Source organism: Balaenoptera acutorostrata, chromosome 9 (assembly GCF_949987535.1).
Source record: "Balaenoptera acutorostrata chromosome 9, mBalAcu1.1, whole genome shotgun sequence".
NCBI lineage: Eukaryota > Metazoa > Chordata > Mammalia > Artiodactyla > Balaenopteridae > Balaenoptera > Balaenoptera acutorostrata.
The window spans coordinates 82,065,283-82,083,967 of NC_080072.1; the positions used below are offsets into that span (position 1 = coordinate 82,065,283).

Below are 18,685 nucleotides of genomic sequence, written 5' to 3' on the forward strand. Positions count from 1 at the left end.
TAACACTAAAATGGCCTCAAGGAAAAGGAGGAGTCATGTGTCTTTTTCATTAAGCTTAGTGAGGAAAGCATGTCCAAAGCTGAGATAGTCTGAAAGCTAGGCTTCTTGCTCCAAACTGTTAGCCAAGATATAAATGCAAAGGAAAAGTTCTTGAAGGAAATTAAAAGTGCTACTCCAGTGACACATGACTGATAAGAAAGTGAGACATTCTTATTGTTGATATGGAGAAAGTCTTGGAGGTCTGGATAGAAGATCAACCCAGCTACAACATTCCCTTAAGCTAAAACCTAATCCAGAGAGACGCCCTAACTCTCTTCAATTCTGCAAAGGCTGAGAGAGGTCAGAATGCTGCAGAAGAAAAGTTTGAAGCTAGCAGAGATTGGTTCATGAGCTTTAAGGAAAGAAGCTGTCTTCACAACATAAATGTGCAAAGTAAAGCAGCAAGTGCTGATGTAGAAGCTGCAGTAAGTTATCCAGAAGATCTAGCTAAGATAATAATTGAAGGTAGCTACACTGAACAATAGATTTTCAATGTAGATGAAACAACCTTCTATTAGAAGAAGATGTCATCTAGGACTTTCATAGCTAGAGAGGAGAAGTCAATACCTGGCATCAAAGCTTCAAAGGACAGGCTAACTCTCTTGTTAGGGGCTAATGCAGCTGGTAACTTTAAGTTGAAGCCAATGCTCATTTACCATTTTACAAATCCTCAGACCCTTAAGAATTATGCTAAAAATCTACTCTACCTGTGCTCTATAAATGGAACAACAAAGCTTGGATGACAGCATGTCTGTTTAGAACATGGTATACTAGATTAAGCTCACTGTTGACCCACTGCTCAGAAAAAAAAAAAAAAAGTTTCCTTTTAAAATAATACTGCTCACTGATAATGCACCTGGTCACCCAAGAGCTCTGATGGGAATATACAATGAGATTCATGTTGTTTTCATGCCTGTTAATACAACATCCATTCTGCAGCCCATGGATCGAGAAATAATTTTGCTATTCAAGTGTTGTTATTTAAGAAATGCATTTTCTTAGGCTATAGCTCCCATGGATAGTGATTCCTCTGATGGATTTTAGCAAAGTAAGTTGAAAACCTTCTGGAAAGGATTCCCCATTCTAGATGCCATTAAGAACATTCACGATTCATGGGAAGGGGTCAAGATATCAATATGAACAGGAGTTTGGAAGAAGTTGATTCCAACCCTCATGGATGACTTTGAGAGGTTCAGGACTTCAGTAGAGGAAGTCACTGAAGATGTGGTGGAAATAACAATAGAGCTAGAATCAGACGTGGAGCCTGAAGATGTGGCTGAATCGCTGCAATACCATGATTAAAACATTTATGGATAAAGAGTTATTTCTTACAGATGAGCAAAGAAAGTGACTTCTTGAGATGGATTCTACTCCTGGTGAAGATGCTGTGAAGATTGTTGAAATGACAACAAAGGATTTAGAATATTACATAAACTTAGTTGATTAAGCAGTGTCAGGATTTGACTCCAATTTTGAAAAAGTTCTACTGTGGATCAAATGCTGCCAAACAGCATTGCACGCTACAGAGAAATCGTTGGTGAAAGGAAGAGTCTATTGATGCATCAACCTTCAGTGTTGTCTTATTTTAAGAAATTGCCACAGGTACCCCAGCCTTCAGCAGCCACCACCCTGATCAGTCAGCAGCCATCAACAATGAGGCGAGAATCTCCACCGGCAAACAGATTACATCTTGCTGAAGGCTCAGATGATGGTTAGCATTTTTTAGCAATAAAGTATTTTTTAGTTAAGGTATATTGTTTGTTTAGACATATTGCTCTTGCATACTTAATAGACTACAGTATAGTATAAACATAACTTTTATATGCACTGGAAAACCAAAAAATTCATATGACTTGCTTTATCACGATGCTCGCTTTATTGCGGTGGTCTGGAACTGAACCCGCAATATCTCTGAGATATGCCTGTAGTTGTTAGAAAAGATAAGGAGAAATATATTATACCAGAATTACCTATCCTTCTCAGGAGCATTTGCAACAAACTGACAGTAGCTCATACTGCATATAATAAAAATGTTCGTGGTCATTTTATATGAAAATATCTTTATATACATTTTGACATAGTCTTATCACATAGTACATCTAATTAGAGGTCTATGAGAAGATATAGAGGAGTAAAAAGATGAGAAACATCTGTTTTTCCATCATTACAAGATAATCATCATTAACATTTTTATGTACACCTTTCTATTCTTTTTAGGCACATAGATGCATATACAATATGGTATCATGTTGCCTAATCTACTTTTCTTTTCATGGGTATACTATTTTTATTTTATCCACATTTAAATTTCACCATCCAACACTGAGCTCAAGTATATGCTGGACATATGCTCAGATTTTTGAAATAAAGATAAATGGACAGATGGCTTTAATCGTTTAATATGTTAAACATTGCACAATATTCAACAATTAGAGAAAGTCTAGGGGATGGTATAACCATATACCTTTATATATTTAGGGCCACAAGTATAGGGACAAGCCCTACAATTTGAGGAAAATCCTTCTCAGGACTGAACAGAGAGGTCCTTGGTTGCTGACGGACTCTCCCCTTGACTTCAGACTTGAGACAAACCAAGGCGTCTGTCAATATACAAAAACCACTGAATTCAGGAGAAGCAGGAGCAATAGGATAGGTATTAAGGAATTGGTTCTTGCCAGTTAGGATTGTGGTGGCCAGTCTGAAGCGAGCAGAGTTGGCTGGAGGCTGGAAATGTTGCAGCTCTAGTCCGGAACAGCAGTCTTGAGACAGAACGGTTAGTGCTTTCTTCAAAAATTCCCAGTTTTCCAAACAAGTTCCTAGGATGCTTTCCTCAAACAGTACTAATTTAATTTTAAGTGCATGATCTTTTACTTCACCATTTTTGTAACTTCAGTTCCTTTATATCACTATCAGAAATTACTCATTCAGACTACTGTTTTTAAAAACTTGTGTTTCCCCCAGTTTTTAACTAATATTAAAAGCTACAATGAAAATTATTGTACATACTTCTGCATTCATATTCTGAATTATTTCTTGAATTAATTATAATTTAAATTACTGAGTCAAGGGCAATGTGCATTTTTAAGACTTTTGATGCATTTTATCATATCACAGTACATTTAATTGGCCTAGAATGCTTATGAGAATTTATGAATAAATAAATGAACATATGAAAATAAAAATATTTATTACATTGCCACGAGTATATAAGAATTCTTTTCTATTACAAAGCATGAGTGTTACCAGTTTAAGTTTAATTAAAAACAAAATTCATAAGATATGCCTCTAGAAGCAATTCATCAATTTTACATGGCTGTTGGGGTAAATTTCACCTAGTATTAGGAATATTTCTGTCTTTGAAAATCCTTGCTTAGCATTGTTTATTGCTGCTGTGAAGAATACAGGGGAAGAGTTCAGATGTGAAATTTGTCTTTTCAGGATGGTGATCTAGAAATGCCTGTTTTAGCCCATCTTGATGGCATTGAATTCATATTTTAAAGTGTTTGTTACAGAAGTCCTTAAGAATGTCTTTTCCTGCTGTTTTAGGATTTCTGAGGTACAATATTATCTATTCATTTCTACAGTTGAGGATATAAGGAAGCCCTTCTTTCCTCTGTACTCATTCTGTTACATTCTAATCCTCTATTTTTAAACCCTTGTGTCATACTCTTCTTTTTAGCTCAGTTCAGACAAGTGTATTTTTGATTTTTAATTGAAGCGGGTTTTCTTTAGCTTGGCTTTTACCAAATACGTTAATAATGGAAATAAAATTTTAGCAGAAGAGTTTTAAATATAATAGTGAAGTTATAATTTCTTGTCTGTGTAGGACTTTACAGTTTGTGAAGAGCTTCAGAATAGAAAAAAACACAGATGAATTACCTTGAATACAGTTAGAAGTTAGTGGCTGGGTGGTCTTTGGGAAGACATTCAATTTTCTTGAGTATGCTTAGCATAGAGTACGGGATGAATAAATAGAATCTATTTTTATTTTGTATCCTGTTTTGCCTCCAAATGACCTATGGATTGTTTTATCCTTGTTTTACAATTGAGGAAACCAAGGCACAGTGCATTTTAGTGATTTGCATAGGGTCATTTAGCTAACAAACATAAACTGAGACCTATATTTCTGTCTCCAAAATAAGCATTTTTTCATTCTATACCACTTTTTTTTTCTCTTAATGCAAGGACATAAGAAATAACTCTTTATCCTATATCATGACAGTGATATTATTTACCATATCATGTGGAAATCTGATTCCGCATATGCATGGCAGAGAGTAGGCTCTCAGTTATCATATAAATGAATGAAAACCTGTATGGTAAGATGGTTGGCTTCAGTCTTCTTTTGTAGGGAGAGAATTGTATATTAAGACCACAGTGCTGATTGTGTCTGTTGAATGTGGTAATCAAGTTACCTACCTCATAACTTTGTTGTTAGGATTAGATGATGTCATAGATGTAAAGCATTTAGAAAAATGCCTGGCACCTTGAGCATTCAATAAATGTTAGTTCTTACTAGTATATGAATGATTTTAGAATGAGAAACCTTTAATATGTATAGGATTATAGTTCACTTAGTTATTATCTGTTATATATCGTGCAATTAGTTTTAATAGACTTTTTCTGGTTCATGTTGCTTTTTATTTGTAATTTCTTTAATATATCTTTTAGGACTGAAAGAGTTGTCCCCACCTCCTCTAAATCTCAAACGTTTATACAAAGAGACACTAGAAATTGAACCCATATTGATAATCATTTCCCCGGGTGCTGATCCTTCTCAGGAGCTCCAAGAACTTGCTAATGCTGAGAGAAGTGGAGAGTGTTATCATCAGGTCAGTACATATTACCCTGCTGTTTTTGCTACAGCTATTGATCTTCCTGCCATACTTGATGCTATTAGTGGAACAGACATTTTTTGTTGTGGTGTGCCAACTAATGTCCCTGGAAAGTGTCCACATCCTGATCCCCAGAAGGAACTTTGCAAATGTAATTAAGTTAAGCATTTTGCAATGGAGAGGTTATCCTGGGTTATTCATTTGGGCCCAATATAGTCATAAAGGTCCTTTTAAGAAGGAGGCCGAAGAGGCAGAGTGAAGGAGGGAGATGTGAGGAAGCAGAGGTCAAAGAGGTGAGAAGTTGCTGTGCTGCTGGCTTTGAAGATGGTAGAAGGGGCCACAGACGAAGAAATGTAGGTGGATTCTAGAAGTTCGAAAAGGCAACAGAAGGATTCTCTCCTAAAGCCTCCAGAAAGAACAGCCCTGCAGTACTACCTTTATTTTCGAACCCTGACACCTTGATTTAAAAATAGATCAATAGAAGAGTGGGACTTCTAACCTCCAGAAGTCTGATAAGATAATATATTTGTCTAATACAATACCATTTTGTCCTGAGCTAAATTTCTGAGTTTTAGTTTGTTCAGATTAGCACCTCTTTTTCAATTCAGTTGGCATGTAAGTTTGAAAATGATTTAATTTACCCTCAATTTTTGACATGTGAAAAAAATAAATCTTTTTCATTGGGAAAATAATTAATAATGATTAAAAAAGCAGAATACTTTGAAGGCAACCAAAAATTGACAAGTGAGAATGTTATGAGGAATATAAGTAGAAGATAGCAAAACAGCAGAGAGTTAGGCTTAGTTGTACAGGTTTTGCACTGTCTAACTCTAGGGAGTTTCATTCAATCCTAGTTATAGTGTATTAATATATTAGGACAATATTCAATTGTCAGTGAGATGTCTTGAGGAAGGGGAGCCCTCTTCTACAGGCTGTATCTGTTAGCAGTGATATTGGCAGAAAGATAAAACTATTTGCACTCACTGTAAGTTTGACTATATGAATTTCTAGACTTGTGTACTTGCAAAATTTTTTAATATTGTAAAACCTTTAAATACAGACGTATTTAGTCATAAATCTCTGTTATTTTAAAGTTTTTGTTGCTATGCTGAATGTATGTCCTAAGGATAATAATATATTCTTAATGCAAAAAATTAATTTTCATTTCAAGAAACTGGTTTTTTTTTTTTGTTTTTTTTTTTGACGTAGGGACTAACCATCTTCTTGACATTTCCTGTTGTGCTTTTTAAAAATGTATACTTTTTCTTAGAGTATATGTTTTCTTCTAAGGTTTCATGAACCTTTAAGCTGTTTTCATTCAATTTATGCCTTATAGAAAATTTTGAGTTCCTATTTTTAGCTACCATTTCAGTTCAGCAAAGTGCTTATTGTTTTTTTTCCCCTCTGATTCTGTTGTACATTCCTTCAACTGTTTCAAGGGTTTTTTTTTTTGCATTTTAATAATAGGAAACTAATATGTGCATCTAAACAGTTCAACCAGTATTTGTTTTATCCCTCCTATTTGCTTAGTTCTGGGTTAGATCTTGAAAATTAAAAAGAAATCAATATATGAGTATTTATTACCTGTTTTGTTACATGCTTTTGTATGCAATGAATTAGACGTGTGGTTCCCACTCTCAAAAACTTTATAGTCTAATTGAAAAGCAAAATCAGTACTTGTAAAAGTCAACTAAAAAGCAATGAAATGCTATCTTGTATTCATTATGAAAAGAGAGATCACTGTGGTTTGAAGTAGTCTATAACAGTATTCTTCAGTGTTTTGACCATATACCCAATAAAATATGAGGACTCTCAGTAAATGTGTATCTCTCATATATACAAAGACAGATATAGTTATACTGATACATAAGTATTATATATATTATCCTTAAAAAGACATATGGAGGAGTTTAAACTTAGTATAGTAAGTGGCATGCAGCCAGTTTAGATCCTTGACTAAAACTTTTTTATAGAATCCTAGACTTAAGTAGTCTTAAGTAGACTTAACTAGTCTATTCATTCAAATAATACAGAAATCTTATATACTGAATCTATTTTCTAGGGTGTTTCGGCTTCTGCTTGGATGTTTTCTATTTTATAAAGTGGCCTAGCCTATTACATGAGTGTCCTAAGTGCAGATAGACTATAGGGATTGGAAATACAGGAATGGAATTCCAGTGAGATCAGGATTCTCCTTCCCTCTTCCTCTCCCATCTCTTCCTTTTCTCCCCTCCCCCTTTCTTCTTTTCTCTCTCTCTCCTTCCTGCCTCCTCTCCCTGAAAAAGAATAGAAGAGTGGAGGGCTAAATGTAGAATCTTGAGGCCCAACATGTTAGGGTCTTCTAGATGATGAAGGGCTAGGGAATTACACAGTTCAGTAGACCAAGTAGCTTGGGAGCCAAACTTGTGCGATGTTGGAGAAATTTTTTTAGAAGAGAAGCAAATTTCAAGGAAGCGGTATTGTTAATGTTTAATCCCTCAAAGAATTCAACAAGACAGTCGTCATAAAAAATTATGTTTTTAAAGGTCCATTTTGGAGAGGGTAAGAATTGCAGGAACTAGTGAGATGAGGAACAAAAAAACTATTCAGTAATTCTTTATACTGTTCTATAACTTGCAGACCTGTAATGTTAATACCTTTACTAAATAGAATAATATTAAAAATCTGCTACTGATGTAAGGACAAAAACAAGACTATTGTTGGAAACAGCAAGAGTCTGATATTTCTTATTAAAAGTTAAAAACCCTGATTACAGTACTTGAGTTAGTTCAGTATGTATGGCAGGATAATTTGAAAGTATTATGTTACAACATGTTATCAGATCTGGTTTTTTTTAGTTTTGTTATTTGTTTTTGTTTTTGCAGGTTGCCATGGGTCAAGGTCAAGCTGATTTAGCAGTTCAAATGCTAAAAGAATGTGCCCGAAATGGAGACTGGCTCTGTTTGAAGAACTTACATCTTGTGGTATCTTGGCTGCCAGTTCTGGAAAAGGTAGATTCAGATCAGTGTGGTGCAAATAATATCTAATATACTCAATTCAGTGATCTCCAAGGAACATCAGTATTAAAATATGTCATGCATGATTTATGATGTCTTTAAAAAAATTAGTATTTGTTGGGGAATCGTTTAAAATCTGTTACATATTTTCTTCTTAAATACATGTACATTTGTACAAACCAAAATGGATCTTTTAATAAGAAATCTATAAAAATCTTTTTTAAAGGCATTTAGGGGAAGTCAAAAAATTAATCAGGACTGAAGGGGAGGCTTAGAAAATTTTTTCAGATGAAAAATAGGGAAATGTTTTAAAGAATTGTAGAAGACCTATTTATAACATTAAATTTTCTTTATGCTGTTGTTCTGTTGTATCTGTATGAGGAAAAAAGATGTAAAGGAGCCAGAGAGGACTACAGAACACTTCCTAGGTGCTAAGGAGGCTGGGTGTAAATGGAAGCAATCATTTTATTTAACAGAAATGGGCCCAGGATGAAAAAATTTTAAGACAGAACAAATTGATGTGTAGGTTTAAATGCAAACCTGGAATTAAGTATAGTGCTTATTTAAGAAGAAAGATGAATATGGTTTTGGATAGTCATAGATGACACTGAAGACAAGATGTTCCTTGAAGACTATATGTGATTTAGCTAAGTGTAGGGGGGAAAAATTGCGGTTAATTCTAGCAGCACAAGTTGAGACATAGTGGTGGGAATGTGCCTGCCTAGTACAAAGAATGAAGATGTCCTTGAATGTCCTGGAAGGGTCAGGCAGAGCGATGTGGGGCAATAGAGTTAGATGGCTAGGAAGGGGAAAGGTTATGGAATACCCTCAAAATCGTGCAGAAGTGCTTGGAGTTTTTGTCCTAGGACACAGAGTCAAAGGAGGTCCTTAGCAAGGGAGTTAATAATTAATTAATTTAATTAATCTGGCAGAAGTTATTCAGAATAGACCCAAACAGAATAGAGTGGGAGGCCATAGCCTAGTTGTAGTATGTTGAAAATTTGTGTAATGTGTTGAAAATAAATTGGCAACTATAGCACTTTACATAAAACATGTAAGTAGTTAAATAATCTTTGATGAATGAGTTAATGACTAAGTGAATGAAGTGATAGACCATGATGACTTACTACTTACCAGAAGAAGATGTAGATTTTGGAACTGAGATATATATGAATATTCAAGTAATTCCATTATTACTACAGTTTTCTGTAAAAATCACAAATGTATAAAATATAAAATTTATGTCAGATGAATTACATATGTTTCGAAACATAAGGAAGACTTGTGAATACTTGAATCTTGCTTTCTGTTCCAAACAGTAGATTGATAGCTATTAATCTATGTAAAATATAATTACAGTTATTATTTTGGAATCAAATCTTAATTAGGACTTTTTGAAGCATATATAGGGTAGATTATATTATAAAAGTTTTAAAAAATTTAAAAATGTTTTGCTTTTCTTTTGGGAAGTTTGGATAAATTGTTTGGATATAAATTTATGTTTATTTTAAATTCAACTATATCACAAATGTATTGTTTTTTTAATCTTTTTTTTAAAATATGCCTACCCAAAGCAAAATTTTATTCCTATTTTACATTTAAAAATTATTAGGTATAGAAACATTTTATAATTTACAATTTTAAGGAAGCACAATGTTTTCATGGCAATTCTCGCCATTTTTTGTCATCTTTACATTTCACATGATAATAACGAATTTTAGTATTAGACATATATTTATTAAGATAGTTTTTAGACTTCACTGTCTTTTAGAGCTATCGACATTTCTCTTGTCATTCATTCATTCATTTAGTCATTCATTTTACAAGTGCTTGCTGAGTACAGAAAAAAGCCAGGAATAGTCCTAGGTGCTGGTTACGTACAAAATTTGTACCTGCTCTCGAGGAGCTTGGTTTAGAAGAGACAGACCACATTAATAACTATACAGTCGTACGATGAATACTGCAGAAGGGAATTTACAAAATACCATCAGTGATTAATCTGCTTGGGATTGTGGTAGTGAAGAGTCAGAGAAGATAGTCTCCCAGAACATGATATTTAAATTATATTTTGACAGTTGAGTAAGAATTTGTCAGGTTACAAGAGAATAACAGGCAGAAAGAATATGATGAATAAAGAGACGAGATAAAAATTCGAATAAGTGACTAAAGCGTACAACACAGGCAGGTGAATTTGAATGGTGAATTTTGGATATTATAGGCTATAAGACACACTAAAACTTGTATTATAAATGAATTGATATTATAATATAACTCTATGGAAGTGTGAATTGAAGAAGTGAGAACCTGAAGGCCTGAAGATGGCTCATAGTTTAGGCATCACGACTATAGCTAACATTTATTTTGTATTTACTGTGTGTTGGGCACTGTGTTTTATACAATCCTATGAGGGTAGGTATGGTTATTATCCTTGCTTAGCGAGTTTAAATCAAAGAATCCAAGGTCACACAGCAAATAAGTGGCAGAATTTGGATTTCAACCCAGTTGGCCCAGTTCTAGATCCAAGTTCTTACCTATTTCACTAAGCTAGGAATAGACAAGATGAAAATTTAGAGGAAATATAATCAGAATATTAAGAAATATATCAGAATATCATGGAAAGATTTTAGTAAGGTAAGTACTTATTAATAATATGTTTATAAAATGGAAATTTATGTGTATGTTTAAGTAGATTTTTATGCTTGTTGTTTTTATAAACAAGGAATTGAATACTCTTCAACCTAAAGATACCTTTCGTCTTTGGCTCACTGCAGAAGTTCATCCCAACTTTACTCCAATTTTATTACAGTCAAGTTTGAAGATAACATATGAGGTAAGAAGATTTAAAACTTGAAACATGGGCTTCCCTGGTGGCACAGTGGTTAAGAATCCACCTGCCAATGCAGGGGACGTGGGTTTGAGCCCCGGTCTGGAAAGATCCCACATGCCGCGGAGCAATTAGGCCTGTGCACCACAACTACTGAGCCTGCGCTCTAGAGCCTGCGAGCCACAACCAGAGTTCGTGTGCCACAACTACTGAAGCCCATGTGCCTAGAGCCCGTGCTCCGCAACAAGAGAAGCCACTGCAATGAGAAACCTGCACACTGCAACAAAGAGTTGCCCCCACTCGCTGCAACTAGAGAAAGCCCACGCGCAGCAACAAAGACCCAACACAGCCATAAATAAATAAATAAATAAATAAATAAATAAATAAATTTTATAAAATATATAAAAACTTGAATCACTAATTGTGTAAGTGCAGTAATTTAGCATGCCTTCTAAAGCTTTGTAGACAACTGTCTACTATACAAAGCACTCAAAAACTTTTGTATATTTAGATGAAGTATATACATAAATAATATATTTATAAAAATACATTTACATTTTTCTTTTAAATATTATTTAATATCATTAACTTTTTTGTTTTTTTATTGTAGTTAAAGACGTAATATAAAATTTACTATCTTAACCATTTATAAGTGTACAGTACAGTAGTGTTAACCATATATACCTTGTCATGCAACAGATCTCTAAAATTTTTTCATCTCACAAAACTGAGACTGTATCCACTGAAGAGCAACTCCCTTTTTCCCTTTCCCTCCATCCTTTGCAACCACCATTGTACTTTCTGTTTCTGTGAGTTGACTACTTTAGATCCCTCATATAAGTGGAATCATGCAGTATTTGTCTTTTGGTGACTGGCTTATTTTACTTGGCATAATGTCCTCAAAGTTCATCCATGTTGTAGCGTATGACAGAATTTCCTTCTTTCTTAAGGCTGAATAATATCCCATTGTATGTGTGTACTACATTTTCTTCATCCATTCATCAGCCCATGGACATTTAGATTTTCTACCTCTCGGCTATTATGAATAGTGTTGCAATGAACATGGGTGGGCAAATATCTCTTCACGATCGTATTTTCAGTTTTTTTGGATATATACCCAGAGTGGGATTGCTGGATCATATGGTAATTCTATTTTTAATTTTTTGAGGAACCTCCATACTGTTCCATTGTGGTATACCATTTAACATTCCCACCAATAGCACACAATTTCTCTGATCCTTACCAACACTTGTTATTGTCTCCTTTATATTTTTTAATAGTGACTGTCCTAACAGTGTGAGGTGATATCTCACTGTGGTTTTGATTTGTATTTCTCTATATTTAGTGATGTTGAACATCTTTGTATATGCTTGTCGACTATTTGTATGTCTTCTCTGGAGAAATGTCTATTCAAGTCTTTTGCCCATTTTTAATTGGATTTTTTTGTTGTTGAGTTGTACAAATTTCTTATGTATTCTTCATATTGACCCCTTATCAGATATACAGCTTACAAATATTTTCTCTCATTCCATTAGGGGTTCCTTTTAACTGTGTTGTTTCCTTTGCTGCGTAGATGTTTTTAGTTTGATGTAGTCCCATTTGTCTGTTTTTGCTTTTGTTGCCTGTGCTTTTAGTGGCATATCCAAAAAAATCATTGCCAAATCCAACGTCATGAAGCTTTTCCCCTGTTTTCTTCTAGGAATTTTATAGTTTCAGGTCTTAGGTTTAGGTCTTTAATCCATTTTGAGTTAATTTTTGTATTAGGTGTAAAGTAAGGGTCCAACTTCACTCTTGCACATGGATATCCAGTTTTCATATCATTTGTTTTTTGACATAGCTAAGTTAGATTTTCAGTCTTTGTTTTCTTCTTTCCTTCATTCGTTCCCTTCATCCATCCATTCATCCATACATCTATCCATCAGTCCATCCTTCTAACGTGTAATGCTTGGCAGATCCTCCCCAAACCCAATGCATCCAAAACTTCATGTGTTTGTAATAATATTGTGGAACTGGTCCAAGTCATAACTGAAATAATAATAAGAGACTGAATTAAAACTTTTAAAAAACTAGTTTAAAACGTTCTGCTTGCATTTTCTCTCAACTTGTAGGATATAATTTCACTTAATCTCTTGTCTGATGAAAAATATCTTATTAGTGTTTATAACTACCTGTTATTTTAGATCAGTACTTCCGTTTTCCATCTGAAGGCATTAAGTCTCATGTAAGGAAGAAAAAGGCTAAGGATTAATCCAAGGAATGCAAAAATGGTTTAATATTTGGAAATATATTAATTGAATGAATGTCAATTATAATGTCTAGTAAGAGAGAACTTCTCCAGCCACTCTCTCAGTATGCTCTTCTACTAAACTATATTGCAGAACTGGATTGTACAAGCCCTGAAGGCAAGGGCTATAGTTTTTCTTGCTTTTTTTTTTTTTAACTTATTATATAATACATGGCATGTAGGAAGAATACAGTAATATTTCAATAAATGAAGAGTTAATATATCAGGGGAACTGTTCCTTGAAAATTTTAACTTTATGTACAACCTCTTCCAGTATCCTTTTTTTTTTTTTATTTTATTTATGTATTTATTTATTTATGGCTGTGTTGGGTCTTTGTTTCTGTGCGAGGGCTTTCTCTAATTGTGGCAAGCGGGGGCCACTCTTCATCGCGGTTCGCGGGCCTCTCACTGTCGCGGCCTCTCTTGTTGTGGAGCACAGGCTCCAGACGCGCAGGCTCAGTAATTGTGGCTCACGGGCCCAGCTGCTCCACGGCATGTGGGATCTTCCCAGACCAGGGCTCGAACCCGTGTCCCCTGCATTGGCAGGCAGATTCTCAACCACTGCGCCACCAGGGAAGCCCCCAGTATCCTTTTTTAGGAAGTAATTTGATTATATTTTTATGGAAATTTTCAATTTCATTTAAGTTATTGGTGAATTTTTTTCTATTCTTAAATCAATGTAAATGGTTTTAACTATTCCAGGAAATAGTGCAGTTCATTATGTTCAAAATTATTACTATATATATGTACACATATGTACACACACGTATTATTGTATTTAAAAATCGTTAAATCTTCATTTTATTGTTCGTTTCTTCTCTTTTTGATGAGTTGCTGGAATTGTTTTTAAAAATTTATTACATTGAATCTGTAGATGGCTTTGGATAGTATAGTCATTTTCACAGTATTGATTTCTCCAGTCCAAGAATATGGTATATCTCTCCATCTGTTTGTGTCATCTTTGATTTCTTTCATCAGTATCTTATAGTTTTCTGAGTACAGGTCTTTTGCCTCCTTAGGTTGGTTTATTTCTAGGTATTTTATTCTTTTGGATGTGATGGTAAATGGGATGTTTCCTTAATTTCTCTTTCTGATCTTTCATTGTTAGTGTATAGGAATGCAAGAGATTTCTGTGCATTAATTTTGTATCCTGCAACTTAACCAAATTCATTGATGAGCTCTAGTAGTTTCTGGTAGCAACTTTAGTGTTTTCTATGTATACTGTAGTATCATGTCATCTGCAAACAGTGACAGTTTTACTTCTTTTTCAATTTGGAATCCTTTTATTCCTTTTTCTTCTCTGGTTGCCATGGCTAGGACTTCCAAAACTATGTTGAATAATAGTGGTGAGAGTAGACATCCTTGTCCTGTTCCTGATCTTAGAGGAAATGTTTTCAGTTTTTCACCATTGAGAATGATGTTTGCTGTGGGTTTGTCATATATGGCTTTTATTATGTTGAGGTAGGTTCCCTCTATGCCCACTTTCTGGAGAGTTTTTATCATAAATTGGTGTTGAATTCTGTCAAAAGGTTTTTCTGCATCTATTGTGATGTTTATATGGTTTTTACTCTTCAGTTTGTTGATGTGGTGTATCATATTGATTGATTCATGAACACTGAAAATCCTTGCATCCTGGGACGAATCCCACTTGATCATGGTGTAATATCCTTTTAATGTGTTGTTGGATTTGGTTTGTTAGTATTTTGTTGATGAGTTTTGCATCTATGTTCATCAGTGATACTGTCCTGTAATTTTCAGAGAAAGGCAAATATCATATGTTATCACTTATATGTGGAATCTAAAGAAAGGGTACACATGAACTTATCTACAGAACAGAAATAGAGTTATAAAATAGATAACAAGTGAAGACCTACTGTATAGCACAGGGAACTCTTCTTTTCCCATATATATGGGAAAATAATCTAAAAAAGAGTGTATATATGTATATGTATAACTGATCCACTTTGCTGTACAGCAGAAACTAACACAACATTGTAAATCATCTCTGCTCAATATTATATAACAACCTAAATGGGGAAAGAATTTGGAAAAGAATAGATACATGTGTATGTATAACTGAATCACTTTGCTGTACACCTGAAACTATCACAACATTGTTAATCAACTATAATCCAATATAAAATAAAAAGTTAAAAAATTAAAAAAAAATTTTTATTTTTATTTTTTTTTTAATTTTTTTTATTTTTTTAAATTTATTTATTTATTTATTTATTTTTATTTATTTATTTTTGGCTGTGCTGGGTCTTCGGTTCGTGCGAGGGCTTTCTCTAGTTGCGGCAAGTGGGGGCCACTCTTCATCGCGGTGCGGGGACCGCTCTTCATCACGGTGCGCGGGCCTTTCACTATCGCGGCCCCTCCCGTTGCGGGGCACAGGCTCCAGACGCACAGGCTCAGCAGCTGTGGCTCACGGGCCCAGCTGCTCCGTGGCATGTGGGATCCTCCCAGACCAGGGCTCGAACCCGTGTCTCCTGCATTAGCAGGCAGATTCTCAACCACTGCGCCACCAGGGAAGCCCAAAAAAATTTTTTAAATAAAATTAAAAAAAAGAAAAAAATTTATCACAAATAACCAATGTCATACTTTCTGATTTACTTTTTCTTATTCTCTTCTATTCACTGAAATTCCTGCTGTTTTCATTATTTTTTCTTCCTTATGTTGTCCTTAGATTTGTACTGGATTTCATTCTTCCTGATTTCTTATGCTGAATGCCTAATTGATTTAATTAACTTGAATTAATATTGAAATTATTTTAAGTCTGTGAATTTTCAGTTGAATGTATATTTTACTTTATCTCATAATTTGACATACTAGTGTTTCTGTTTTGTCATTTTCCAGTAATCTTTATATGATTTTCTCTGTAATTGTACATGATTTATTCGTTTTGCATAACCTTTAGTATAGGGTCTTTAAAAAAAAAAAACCCTAAGTGGTTGTTCAGTTTCCTTAGTGCTCAGAAAATTTTGTCTATTCTATGAAAAATTTTGGTAACTGTTTCATAAACAAAACATTTTCATTTTAAAAGTGTACATTTGGAAATGCACTTAGTAAAAAAATACTTAGACATTTTTTCTTTTAATAAAACAAAAGTTTTTATTTAAGAGAAAACAGAATGAAAAGGTTTGCAAAGAGAATTATTTTTTTGTGACAGGCATTTGTAAAGTACTGATCTGAATTTTTCATTAATGTTAGAAACCAGTTTGAAGGAAAAAAATTACTTTTAAAACAAGGTAATTTTTGAAATGGATTTATTTTGGTCTTTTTTCTAAGAATTCAAAATTTTTCTTCTTTCATTTTGATAATTTAAAAAAATAATATAAACAGATTTTGGACATGTGGATAAGTGATTTCTGACTAGTACTAGTCCAATGTACAATTTCGGTTCCTGGGTTTGAATTTGTGTTATAAGCCTAGCAATGTCAGGTAATACCCACCTTAAGTAAAGTAGACTGATGTTCTAGGAAGATAAGTTGACATTACATGTAAATAGTAATTTGAAGTCCTTATGGAAATTCAGATAGTACTGGAGAGAAAGAACTGGCGTACTGAAGTAAAAAACACCTGCCTAATAATAATCAGTATCATAATTCGTACTGTAAATGATGGTTTTGTTTCAGTAAAACACTTCAATGATCATGTAAAACTTATTTGGTTATTTTGAATATTGTTGGTTGTGTAGGTTTTTTTAAATTAAAAACTTGTTTTGGATTTTTAGTTGAGATGAGCTATTAGGTATAAGGAGTTTAAAACTAGTTTATATTTGTACATTTTTTAAACATCTTTATTGGAGTATAATTGCTTTACAATGGTGTATTAGTTTCTGCTTTATAGCAAAGTGAATCAGCTGTACATATACATATATCCCCATATCTCCTCCCTCTTGCGTCTCCCTCCCTCCCACCCTCCCTAGCCTACCCCTCTAGGTGGTCACAAAGCACCGAGCTGATCTCTCTGTGCTATGCGGCTGCTTCCCACTAGCTATCTATTTTACATTTGGTAGTATATATAAGTCCATGCCACTTTCTTACTTTGTCCCAGCTTACCCTTCCGTCTCCCCATGTCCTCAAGTCCATCCTCTACGTCTGCGTCTTAATTCCTGTCCTGCCCCTAGGTTCTTCAGAACCATTTTTTTTGTTTGTTTGTTTTTAGATTCCATATATATGTGTTAGCATAGGGTATTTGTTTTTCTCTTTCTGACTTACTTCACTCTGTATGACAGACTCTAGGTCCATCCACCTCACTACAAATAACTCAATTTCGTTTCTTTTTATGGCTGAGTAATATTCCATTGTATATATGTGCCACATCTTCTTTAGTACATTTTGAAGTAACATAATAATAAATAGTTTAAGTCAAACTTGGTAATGGTGAAAAGTTTTTGCCTTAAAATATGTTCTCAATATGTGAAATACTGATTTATTTTATTTGTAAGGTTTTAAACAATAAGTTTGCTTTTTCTCTAGTCACCTCCAGGTTTGAAGAAAAATTTAATGCGTACTTATGAATCTTGGACTTCTGAGCAAATTAGCAAAAAAGATAATATACATCGAGCTCATGCTCTCTTCAGTTTTGCTTGGTTTCATGCTGCATGCCAAGAAAGAAGAAATTACATTCCACAGGTAAGTAAGAACATGTCTTGGATGTAGTCTAAGATGTACATTTTTTTATGTTAGAATATTTTTACAGTTTAGTATAAATAGCTAGGATTACTTCTTAAATTGATTTATGATTTATAAATTTATATCTCTGATTCCATCTTCTCTGTTAATCTTCTGGACTGTATATAGTTATCTAGTTCACATGTTTTTGAATTAAAGTGTTTAGGACAATGTGTGAGCCATCATAATTCATCATTGTTAGGTATCATTTTTATGGTTAATATCTCACCAGTTCAAAAATGTTCAAAAACCGAGTTCCCATACCTGTTTTTCCTTTAGTATATTCTGCTCAATAATAGGCATTTTTATCTGTTTACTTCCTTAAGTTAGAAGCATAGGAGTTGTTCTTGGTATGGTTTTCTTCCCTACTCAACTCGTGTTTAAGTCCTGTTGATTCTACTTCTAAAATGTAATTCAAATCTGTACATTTCTCCTCAGCATTCTTTTCAAGTCTCATCACCTCTCACCTGAATTACTTTTCCAACTCTTCTTCCTGCTTTTTCCATTTAGCAGCCAGAATCATTTTTCTAATATGTAATTTTGATTTTTTCACTCCTCTGCTTAATACTCATCAAATGGAATTCCACTGTACTTGGGAAAAAAATATGCACATTTCTTACCATGATCCAGAAGGAAATATTTGCCCATCTTTTCAACCTCTTCCCAGGCCCCTTTTTTCTTTCTGTTCTCTACATCTCAGTCACATGGGACTTCTTTATGGTCTTTTAATCCATCAAGCTTTCTCACCATAGGCTCTAGCTTTTATTTTTAAACCACCAATAGAGCACAGTTTTTCATGCCCATGGCAGTCCTAGCTGGTACCATGCTGTGATCTTCTTGCCAAATGCCTATCTTAGCCAAAAATTTCAGCATTCTTCCATCTTTAAATTTTTCCCATCCTCTTTTTTTAAACTTTGTCTACTTCTGTTGGGATAATCTTTCCTCAAACTGCCCTCCCCATCTGCCCACCTTTTAGCCTTTCTCTATATTTCAGTTGCATGTCAAAATAAGAGCATAGGTTCTGGAGTTTC

General features: G+C 34.1%; 1 protein-coding gene across 3 annotated transcripts in view; it reads left to right on the forward strand.

Moving 5' to 3' along the window:
- The window catches only part of DYNC2H1 (dynein cytoplasmic 2 heavy chain 1), a 367,349-nt gene that overhangs the window by 207,816 nt on the left and 140,848 nt on the right, over positions 1–18,685 (forward strand). For 2 of the 3 annotated variants that reach the window (XM_007191229.2, XM_057552950.1), the window contains exons 76-79: positions 4,711–4,871; positions 7,739–7,864; positions 10,590–10,700; positions 17,460–17,615. In XM_007191229.2, coding sequence (XP_007191291.2) covers positions 4,711–4,871; positions 7,739–7,864; positions 10,590–10,700; positions 17,460–17,615 — 554 coding nt within the window. Of the gene's footprint in view, positions 1–3,477; positions 3,528–4,710; positions 4,872–7,738; positions 7,865–10,589; positions 10,701–17,459; positions 17,616–18,685 lie in introns of those variants that run through there. The other variant, XM_057552951.1, reaches the window with a different exon arrangement.